Source organism: Grampus griseus, assembly GCF_964374135.1.
Source record: "Grampus griseus genome assembly, chromosome: X".
Classification (NCBI taxonomy): Eukaryota; Metazoa; Chordata; class Mammalia; order Artiodactyla; family Delphinidae; genus Grampus; species Grampus griseus.
The window spans coordinates 38,416,563-38,428,159 of NC_138999.1; the positions used below are offsets into that span (position 1 = coordinate 38,416,563).

At 45.7% G+C, this 11,597-nt stretch overlaps 1 protein-coding gene across 1 annotated transcript in view; it reads right to left on the reverse strand.

The window, feature by feature from the left end:
- MAOB (monoamine oxidase B) overlaps nucleotides 1-10,981 on the reverse strand; it is a 110,900-nt gene extending 99,919 nt beyond the window's left edge. The window contains exon 1 of the mRNA XM_082681444.1: nucleotides 10,799-10,981. Coding sequence (XP_082537570.1) covers nucleotides 10,799-10,844 — 46 coding nt within the window. The 5' untranslated portion in view covers nucleotides 10,845-10,981. The remainder of the gene's footprint in view (nucleotides 1-10,798) is intronic.
- Between the last annotated feature and the right edge of the window lie 616 nt (nucleotides 10,982-11,597).

Consider the following 11,597-nt stretch of genomic DNA (forward strand, 5'->3'; position numbering starts at 1 on the left):
TGACATGAAGTTGAAATTAACTAGAACATGACATTTAAGATGCCATTAAAAGGAGACTGTGGTAACATAACTAACATTTGAAAGGCCAAAACTACCTGAACTTGCTTTCTGATTTTGCCCTCTCTCTCACAAAACAACAAGTTTCAATGACAGCTTTTATGTTACAAAACAGGATGAACTATTCAGTTTGTGTTTGAGATTGCCCAAGATGTGTGTTTGTCATTTAGTAAGCTGGGTCACAACCCTTAGGAAGAAAACCTCTTTGATCTTATTTTTTAAAAAAAGGAAATTTAAAAATACAGTCAAGTCCTTCCATTTCAATTATAAAACTTCAGGGGGGAAATACTATTTGTTGTGATACTTCTTTTCTGGGCATGTTCTCAGCAAAATAGAAAAAAGGAGAGTGTACCATTGAAATACTTCTTTCCATTCTTGTCTCCCCTCCCTTTCTCCTGCAACCTTCCTTGAGCTTCAGGATAACTCAATCCATTATACACAGCTGATCACCTCTCAACCTATTCCTGAATTACTACCCATCTTTTGGCTGCCCTGGCTCTAGGGTTGCCCTCTTTCACCTATCAGGCACACAACTGCCCATCTTATCTTTATAGTAAAAATGGTCAATGCTTCCTTCTTTCCAACCACAGAAAAACGTAACCAACTCACTTTGCTTTTCCTTGCTTGATACTGCCCTCCTCCTTCTAACTTTATTACCCATTATCTCCCCATCCTACTAGTCTAGACTTGCCTCTTTATTATTCCTCCCATCTTTAAAGCCTCTCTCTTCTTCTCTACCGACCCCAAACCTTAACTGTTCTTCAGGAACTGTTCAAATTCCACTCCTTTAAGGAGAACTTCTCCAACTCCTGGGGTCTTCAGTGATTTCCTCTATCTAACTTAGTTCTTGGGTTCCCCCAGTACAGAACTCAATTATTATTATTATCATTTTGACCACGCCGCGTGGCATGTGGGATCTTAGTTCCCGGACCAGGCATCGAACACGCCCCCCCTGCAGTGGAAGCGCGGAGTCTTAACCACTGAACCGCTGGGGAAGGCCCCAGAACTCAATTATTTATTATTTCTAATCTTTTCTTATTGCCTATATGTGCTGCTCTTGTGTCTCCAATTGCATTTTAAGTTTTCTGAGGGTAGGAACTTGGTTTTCTGTAGTGCCTTTGTTTACTGAGTTAACCGAGGAGACTGAAGATGGACCCATTTTGTGAACTTGAAATCCCAGACCAGGGATTGAACCTGTGCCCCCTGAAGTGGAAGCATGGAGTCCTAACCACTGGACCACCAGGGAATTCCCTAGAGCAAACATTTTTTTAGCTCAGGAGGAATTTACGGGATTTGGATGGTCAAAGTCAGGAAAGAATTTTATACCATTCTCAAGGGAAATAATGACTTTTATTCAGAAACAGTCCTAAAACGCTAAGCCCAACAAATTTGGGGCCTTTGCCAAATGGTAATGCTGCATTTTTCACCTCAGCAAACTTCCAAAGTATTCTGTTATGGGGACAAAAACACTCATTCTGAACAGGGCCTCTCAATTTGGCTCACTTTTTGGACTTACAAGTGCATTTGATCTTATACGTTTCCAGGATCCCCTCAGTTAAGTACTGCCTGCTGACTTTTGTAAAAACAGCAGAGTTAATATTGATTGAGCATTCCAGAAGTTAGCCCCAGGACCATCACTCCACTTAATGAGTGAAAATCTGGAGGCTGTGGAAGTAGGTTACTAACCCAAGCTATATAGTTAGGGACACAGGTAGGATTTGAACCCAAGTCTTAGGCTCCCAGAGTCCTTGCATTTAACTTCTGTGTTACCCTGCTTCCTCCAGGAAATGAAAGGTTAGGTCCATTCTTTCAACAGATTTCTTGTTGTAAGGCTTACCTTCTCTGGGTCCAAAGCCTGAGAAGACCCACGATCCTGATCAAGGGATTCTATCAATTTCTGGGGGCTAGGGTGAGCTGGGTTCTTTGCTAAACACCAGAGATAGGGAGATACATTGTACAAAGTCCCTGATTTTGAGCAGGCTATGATCAAGTGAGGGTTCACAGATGCTTAAACAGGTAATTTACATTAAACATGGTAAATGATATCTGGAGAAATACTTGACACGGGAACATTATACTGACTTTACCATGTCCATAGAACATGAAAAGGCTACTGAGGCCCAAAATATTAGAGAAATAAGTTAGAAGCTAAATTATCTCTTCAAGTTCATAGGATAAATTTGAGTCAGAGGCCACCTGCGTATTTACTGTCAAAAATGCAGAAATCATCAAAACAGCTGATTTTCTTTCTCTTTTTTTTGCCCTATCAGTTGCATTTAAAAGCAGATTTTTAAATGGCTCTGAAGAACCTAGGGGCAGGACAGGAATAATGATGCAGATGTAGAGAATGGACTTGAGGACACGGGGAAGGGGAAGGGCAAGCTGGGACAAAGTGAGAGAGTGGCATGGACATATATACACTACCAAATGTAAAATAGATAGCTAGTGGGAAGCAGCTGCATGGCACAGGGAGATCAGCTCGCTGCTTTGTGACCACCTAGAGGGGTGGGATAGGGAGGGTGGGAGGGAGACGCAAGAGGGAAGAGATATGGGGATATATATATATATATATGTATAACTGATTCATTTTGTTATACAGCAGAAACTAACACACCTCTGTAAAACGATTATACTCCAATAAAGATGTTAAAAAAAAGCAGATTTCTTTTTCAGTGATAATCCATATATCTGTGTATATTCTTTCTTTCTTTTTTCTTGTAACCATTTTTTAAATTTTTAATTTTTTATTTATTTTCGTCTGCATTGGGTCTTTGTTGCTGCACACGGGCTTTCTCTAGTTGTGGTGAGTGGGGGCTCCTCTTCGCTGCGGTGCACGGGCTTCTTATTGTGGTGGCTTCTCTTGTTGAGGAGCACGGGCTCTAGGCACGTGGGCTCAGTAGTTGTGGCTCGCAGGCTCCAGAGCGCAAGCTCAGTAGTTGTGGCGCACGGGCTTAGTTGCTCCGCGGCATGTGGGATATTCCCGGACCAAGGATCAAACCTATGTCCCCTGCATTGGCAGGCGGATTCTTAACCACTGTGCCACCAGGGAAGCCCTCTCTTAACCATTTTTTAATTGAAGCCTAGTTAATATACAATGTTATGTTAGTTTCAGGTGTACAGCAAAGTGATTCAGATATATATATATATGTATATATATACACATATATATATTCTTTTTCAGATTCTTTTGCATTATAGGTTATTATAAGATATTGAATATAGTTCCCTGTGCTATACAGCAGGTCTTTGTTGGTTATCTATTTTATATATAGTAGTGTGTATATGTTAATCCCAAACTACTAATTTATCTCTTCCCCACCGCTAACCCCTTTGGTAACCATAAGTTGTTTTCTATGTCTGTGAGTCTATTTCTGTTTTGTAAATAAGTTCATTTGTATCATTTTTTAGATTCCACATATAAGTGATATCATATGATATTTGTCTGTCTGACTTCACTTAGTATGATAATCTCTAGGTCCATCCACGTTGCTGTAAATGGCATTTTCATTCTTTTTTATGGCTGAATAAGATATATATATATATATATATGTATATCTCACACCTTTATCCATTCATCTGTTGATGGACATTTAGGTTGCTTCCATGTCTCGGCTATTGTAAATAGTGCTGCTATGAACATTGGGGTGCATGTATCTTTTCGAATTAGCGTTTTCTCTGGATATACGCCCAGGAGTGGGATTGCTGGATCACATGGTAACTCTGTTTTTAGTTTTTTAAGCAACCTCCATACTGTTCTCCATAGTGGCTGTACCAATTTACATTCCTATCAACAGTGTCTCCATACCCTCTCCAGCATTAATTGTCTGTAGACTCTTTAATGATGGACATTCTAACTGGTGTGAGGTCAACTACTCATTGTAGTTTTGATTTGCATTTCTCTAATAATCAGCGGTATTGAGCATCTTTTCATGTGCCTGTTGGCCATCTGTATGTCTTCTCTGGAGAAATGTCTATTTAGGTCTTCTGCCCATTTTTGGATTGGGTTGTTTGTTTTTTTAATATTAAGCTGTATGAGCTGTTAAACCAGCTGACTTTCAAACTTTGATGCCATACATATCAGTTGTATTACTCAGTGTGTATGTCTTTTCCATTGTTCCAGCGTGAACAAATTGTATCAAAACAAATTCTAAGTTATTGTTACAGAGGAAATGGCTGCTCTGATGATGGGCAAAGGTTAAGAGGCTGGAACTAACTGCTCCTGCAGTGACATTTTCTCTGGGAGCAGAAGAAATCAGCAGTGGTAGAGCATAGAGGTTAAGAGCATGGCGTTAATTGTGATTTCACCACTAACCAGCTGTGCCACCTTAAGCAAAGTTGGTAACCTTTCCATGCCTTAGTTTTCTCATCTAGAAAGTAGGGATAATACTTCAAAAAGCAGTTTAAAGGGTTAAAAGAGAAAATGCATGTGAAGTGCTTGGAATGGGGCTTGGCATCTGGCAAGCACACCGTAGACCTTGGCTATTATTCTTAATCAGGCTGACAACATGGCCACTAACCACTAATGGATCTGAAATGGCAGTGTGCCAGTCGACTCCACTGTCAAACCTTGGGTTGAGGGGATGGCTAGTGGCTGTGCATGTACACACCCTAACACACACACACACACACACACACACACACACACACTCATGGAATATTATCTTGTCACAGGGATGCTGCTTCGCAACCCTACTTTCTTGGCTTGTATGTGATTTACGAACTCAGACGATATACGAAAGTCAGCAGCTAAACTGAAAGAAAAATCTTAAACTCCAATTATTTTTAATATATATTTAAGAGATAAACACGTCAGAAATTCTAAACACAGAACACATTTCTACGCGAAGATTTCGAATTCATTTGGTGCTCAGCAGATGTTAATACTAGGATCACCTCACTGTTACTCAATTTAGCATATAGACAACACGCAAAATGCTGGCTCTTTTATTATTATTAAATAATTAATATTATTAAAGACATAAATAATAGTCCCATTTACTATTGCTTATAATTAAGACAGGAGTCGGGTGGCTGAAAATGAGGACCAGGACAGAATCGGAATAACAGCCAGGCTGGGGTAGTGATGAGATACAGATCTAGTGCTTTTAAAATGTCTTCTGAAGAGGAACACAGTGGGTTTAGTGGCTCTGAAGCCCAAGGTAAGCCTGAGCTCTTCAGGCTCCGCACCAGAGGGAATGAAGGGATGGGGGTGGGGCAGGATGAGGCCGGAACCATGCCCGCGTATATACCTTGCATCCTGTTGCCACCTTATAAATGCCTCACAGCAAGAAAAATGACTGGTTAGTAAAGAGGGAGATGTGATTACACAGAGGTGCCTGCCTCTGCTCCCACAGATTAAAAAACCCTAGGAGCTAAAAAAGATGTCTTTTTCAAAAGGTACAAGCTGACACCATAATGACCGCTGTGTACAGTCCTTCATGTGCATTCTTTCTAATCCTAGCAACAACCTCTCTGCCGATAAAGGCATTAGGAGTCTCATTTTAAAGATAAGGCAGCTGGGGGCTTCCCTCATGGTGCACTGGTTAAGAATCCGCCTGCCAATGCAGGGGACACAGGTTCGAGCCCTGGTCCGGGAAGATCCCACATGCCGTGGAGCAACTAAGCCCGTGTGCCACAACTACTGAGCCTGTGCTCTAGAGCCCACGAGCCACAACTACTGAGCCCGTATGCCGCAACTACTGAAGCCTGTGCACCTAGAGCCCATGCTCCGAAACAAGAGAAGCCACCGAGATGAGAAGCCCACGCACCACAACGAAGAGTAGCCCCTGCTCGCCGCAACTAGAGAAAGCCCGCCCACAACAACAAAGACCCAACGCAGCCATAAATAAATAAATACAATACATTAAAAAAAATAAAGATAAGGCAGCTGAAGAGCAGAGAGGTGAGGGAAATTTTAAGGTGACACAATAGGTAAGTGTAGGAAGTGGGATTCATAACAAGTCTGTTTGATGTCTGATGTATGCTGCTTAAACATTGCCATACTGCTTCTCTATATCCTGTCCTTGACCAGGATATACAAATTTCCAAGCACTTCTACCCGATTACTATTTTTTAGAACATTCAGGTGGGTCATAGGAGTCCAGGGAAGTTCTCCATCTTTCTTCATCAAAGGTGAGGTGGGGCTTTTGCCACTAACATACAGGCCACGTCTGCCTATTGCGTCCCTCAACTCATGATCCTTCGTGAGCCCTCTCTGACGCCCCCGCCCAGGCCACTCCTGCCAACCAGCAACAAGCTGGCCCTCCTGGCCGCGCAGATCACCTCCCAAGTGTTGGTTACCACTTGGAAAGCTGGCTCTGATTCCTCCAGACTCTTAGCCAAGTGCCTGCCACCCTCACATGACCAGATCTCCTCTCTCAAGCCTGGGGGGGGAAAAAAGTTCTCCTTTCTGCTTCAAGTTTCCCTTTTTAGCTTTTATTTTGAGGCTTGAGCAAGAGCCATTCCAGAATTGCAAAAGATAGTTTCCATGGTTCTACCAAACCAAACTTTAAAACCAAGACTCGGAACAGAAACCACATGCTGCTGTCCAGCCCCATGGGGGAAATGCCATTTACTCTGCCAAGTCTCCAGAGATGAGCTGCTCCTCGGGCGAAAGAGATTTCAGGAGGCGTGCATTTATATACCACACACATTTCCAAAAACAAAAAGCTGTTCTATAGTTGCCTTGGAATTTTTCAAACACTAAAAAAGAAAGTTACATATTAACCAGCTGTACCCCCAGTACACCTGTTTATCCCAAAGGGAGTGATTAAAATTTGCTGACAGCTTTGCAAACTATCAGAGAATGACCAGAATGACCAGAATGTCCCAAGTTTAATAATTAACAAAGTTAAAAAAACAGAGTCTAATTCAGACTCTTTTATTTTTTTTAATTTTTATTTATTTATTTTTTTGCGGTACGCGGGCCTCTCACCGTTGTGACCTCTCCCGTTGCGGAGCACAGGCTCCGGATGTGCAGGCTCAGCGGCCATGGCTCACGGGCCAAGCCCCTCCGCAGCACGTGGGATCTTCCCGGACCGGGGCACAAACCCGTGTCCCCTGCATCGGCAGGCAGACTCTCAACCACTGTGCCACCAGAGAAGCCCCTAATTCAGACTCTTTTAAACCACTGTGTCAGTCACCGACTAATCCCCAAATTCTGATTTTACCACTTTTCCCATTCTCAATATGATTTGGCAGGACATGCAAAAGAATTGGTAGTGAATGGATGTGAATATCAGATCCAATCAACTGCTGCTTTGTTGGTGTAAAGTTAAAGTTCATTAATTCAACTCATTTTGAGTGCTAACTGGGCCAGGCAGAGCTCTGGAGCTGGGGTTAGAGGTTCTCAGGGAGAAAAAGAAACACCTCCCCGGGCTCCAGAGGCTTACAGCCTAGTGGAGAAAGATATTGAACAAGAAATGACATTAATATATGAACAATGAAAAACTCATGGAAAAGAACAAGATGGCAGAGGAAAATTAAACAAAGGCATCTAATCCCATTTAGAGGGATTTGGGAAGGCTGCCCCGGGGAAATGACATCTGAGCTAAGATCTGAGGTTAACTAAGTGTTTTTCAGTTTCTCAGTTTCCTATCTCTCTCATCAAACTATAAAGAATGACTGTAGGGCTTCCCTGGTGGCTCAGTGGTTAAGAATCCACCTACCAATGCAGGGGACAAGGGTTCAATCCCTGGTCCAAGGAGATCCCACATGTTGCGGAGTAACTAAGCCTGTGCGCCACGACTACTGAGGCCGCGTGCCACAACTACTGAAGCCCGTGTGCCTAGAGCCTGTGCTCCACAACAAGAGAAGCCACTGCAATGAGAAGCCCGCGCACTGCAACAAAGAGTAGCCCAGCTCCCTGCAACTAGGGAAAGCCTGCGCGCAGCAATGAAGACCCAACGCAGCCAAAAATAAATAAATAAATAAATTAGTTTTTAAAAAAGATTATTATTATAAAAGAAAAAAAGAATGACTGCAATATCTTCCTCCCAGTGGAGGAGGGAAGCACGCCCTTGTCCAGTTCTGTCCCAGGCATCCTCTCTTCTCTTTCTGCTCTTGGTTTGGGTCATTTCATGGACTTAAGTGGCTTCAACTAAAATGTCTCTGTCACACAACTCTGTCAGCCCAACTTGTTCCTTGCACTTCCAGCTGCTAGACATCTCTCCCTGGGAGTTCACCCAGCACCTCCAACTCTAGATGTCGCATCTTTCCCCCAAGCCTGCTCTTCTTTTTGCATCACCATATTCCTGTCACTTGACACATGCCACTCTGTGCATGAAAAATCATCAGTGGCTGTTCACTGACCTCAGAAGGAACTAAATCTTTGTGGGATGACATACAAGGCTCCCAACCCACCTTCGTAGCCTGGTCTCTCACAAGTCCCCCCAACACTCCACACTGAAGTTCTTATGTTTCCTAAGCATGAGAACATCTCACATATTTGTGATTTTATATAAGCTGCTCTTTAGCTTCAAATACTTTCTTCATCTAGTCTCCTGGTGAATTCCTATCCATTCCTTAAGATCGACTTCAAGTGTCACCTCCTCTGTGAAGTCTGCCCAGATATTCTCAGGCAGAGTTGGACACGCACTTTGCCTAGAACTTCCTGCTACTAAGGCATCTATCATAGGTCATTAGTTTTACTTGTTCATGACTCTGCCTTCTGCCTCAGCGTGTGACTACCCCAGGGGCAATGGCTCTGCCTAATTCACCTTTCATTCCCTTTGGGATAAGATGTGGGACAGGAAGCAAATGTTCCTTGAATGAATGGATAATGAATTAATGAGTGGACCCCTCTTGTGACACCTGCCGCTTTCTACCTTGTATTGTCTTTGCCTGGATACCTCACCTCCCTTCCTGAATGGACAAATCTTCCAGGACGAGAACAATGTGACCCACTTTTGCATCCTCTACCGCAGCTGGCCCTAATGCCTACTGTTTGAATAAATGAGCAAAACTCTTGCAAGACCTTGTGTCATACATATGTCAGACTTTGCAAAGCCATTTTCACACACATTGCTTCACTCACCTTTCACAAGAACCTTGTAACCTAGCTATGACTAGTTGGTGTTATCCTCATGTAGAACAATGCCTATTCTATGTAAGGTTCTTGAGAAAAGGCAGATCTACTCACCAGTCCCTTGTTTGGAGAGTTTGGGGGTCAGAGTAGAGATTCATCACTGTTGGAAAAAATAGCTAAAACCTTATCTATCTTTCCTATATGAGTCTAACATGAATAATTTGAGTGAGCTTGAAGGTTTGGAGTATGAATCAGAAAGGCCAAAATAAGAGGGAAAACAGAAGAATCTGAACCCGTTAGACATAGTTTGGGCAAGAAAAGGACTTTGGGGACCTAGAAAGAGAGGCTTCAGCTTCCCTAAGATGGGGCGCTGTGCAAGGCAGCGTGGAGGCGCACCTAGCGATATTTTCTAAAACACCTAGGTAGATATGATTTTGAGTCCAAGTTCTTCTAGGAGAGAAGATGTCAAAAATACTGAAAGACAATGGCATCTATATAGCCTTAGCCTACCGCAGCATGCTGTTGTGCTTATGTACCTGTGTACCTGCAGCTCCGGCCACAGAGCCTGGCATGGGTGAGCTCAGGAGGAACCGGGCAGACAGAAGTGGTAACCCCTGAGATCTGACTCAAAGGTGAGGTAGGCTGGAGTGGAAGAGCAGCACCCAACGTCCAACACCTTGGTTTCTTCACCTGGCACAAGGGAGTCAGAGCACCTCTGCCCTGCCCGCCCCACAGGGAACAAGGTGGAGCCCCGCTCCTGAGATCTGGTTAGGACACATTTTAGCCAACACATTCACGGGTTGCGGAGGTGTCCTAATTACGGCTCAAGCACCAGGAGGTCCTGCGGGTTCGGCCAAAGCATCGCCAGGGGTCTGTTAGCCAGGCTGTTTTGGAAGCATTGCTTAGTTCCACTGACTCCATCCCATAGGATCCGCCTGACCCTCCTGAGAGGGTGGGTTCCCCCACTGACCCCATCCCTCTTCTGGCTTCTGTTTTTTTGGGGGCCCTGCTGTGTGCACGGCCCCTCTCCCTGCTTCTCCCCCCGTGTCTAAGAGGGTAGTTTCTGTCCCCATCCCTGTTGGGCTTCTTGGCCACCGCCACTGAGTGGGGGGAGGAGGGAATGAGAGGAGAAGAGGCACTTGACAAGAAGGCCCTGCAGCCCCAGGCAGACACATGGCAATCGTGGAACCACAAAGAATCAGGGTGAGGAGGGTCGTTGGTAATCGACTGCCCCAGGGTCCAATCCTTTCTGAACTGGGAGCTGTTCAAGGTCGTTTTCCTGGTTCCAGAATAACAACACGCAGTGGTGCGCGCCTGCTCCACGTAAGGATGTAGAGTGCCCAGGTCAGGCTGCAACAAAGTGACTGACCTTTATGCCACCCCCTAGTAAGGCTCTGTCCCCTGCCCATTTTCTTCCCCCGCGATTTGAAAATTCCAGCTAGCTCAGGCTTGGCAGCTGTCCGGGGGAAAGTTCAAAGTCCAGCCCCAGACCTTGAACACATTTCCAGCCCTCGGCTTCTGTCCAGGGGCGCACCAAATCCTTCCCCCGAGGGAGGATTCCGTGTGCGCGCTCGGGACCCTCTAGATCCCCTCGGGCGCACGGAGGGTCTAGGGGCTCCTGGCGGCACCCCGCCCCACTGCCGCCCTGCGTGCCTCCCTGGGCGGCCACTTGTCGGAGCCCGGGAGGAGGAAGGAGGGCGCGCAGCCGCCACTGACCTGAGATGCCGCCCCCCACCACGACCACGTCGCATTTGCTGCTCATGTTGCTCGTCCCTCTCCGGGCCACCTCGGTGCCAGCTGCTCCGGTGTCTGGATCGCGGCCCCCGCCCGCTGCGCTGCCCCCGCGCACCAGCGCCTCAGCCGAGCGGCTATATTGCCGGCCGAGGGCGTCGGGTCGCGGAGCCCCGCCCGCCCGCCTACGCGCCGGCCTGGTTGGAGCGCACCGCCCCCGACCCCGCCCGGAGCTCCGCCGCTCAAACCTGGGGAGGGCGGACGCCGGAGCAGAGAGGTCACTTAGGGCCTCCAAGAGTCCATGCCCGGAACCACCACCCTTTGGCCTTCTGCGCTGCACGGTATTTTCCCATCAGCATCCCTGGTGCGCTGTTCAGCTTGGGGGCTGGGAGGATGGCAGATTGGGTGTCTTCCTCCAGCACCCCAGTGACTCCCTGGAAAGGAGCAGTAGAGGGAATAGCAAACAGTAAATGAGGGCTTTTCTGGTACCAGGCACCGTACTAAGCATTTTACATGCGTAATTCCCAGTTAAACCTTACAACAGCCCATTTTACAGATGAGGTAAGTGAGATAAAGTAGTTAGCGAGGGGCAAAGGCAAGATTAAAAGCCAGAAATAATGCTTTTCTAAAAAGCCAGGAAGATTCCAAGACCCACCTTGATCTACCACACAGTATTGCCATTACCTTGGCATATACTTGAGTGGGATTGCCAACCCCTCTCACCTGCTTCCGAATACCCACTTCTTTCCCCACTCTCCCTGCCCTTATGCCCACGGTGAACTCA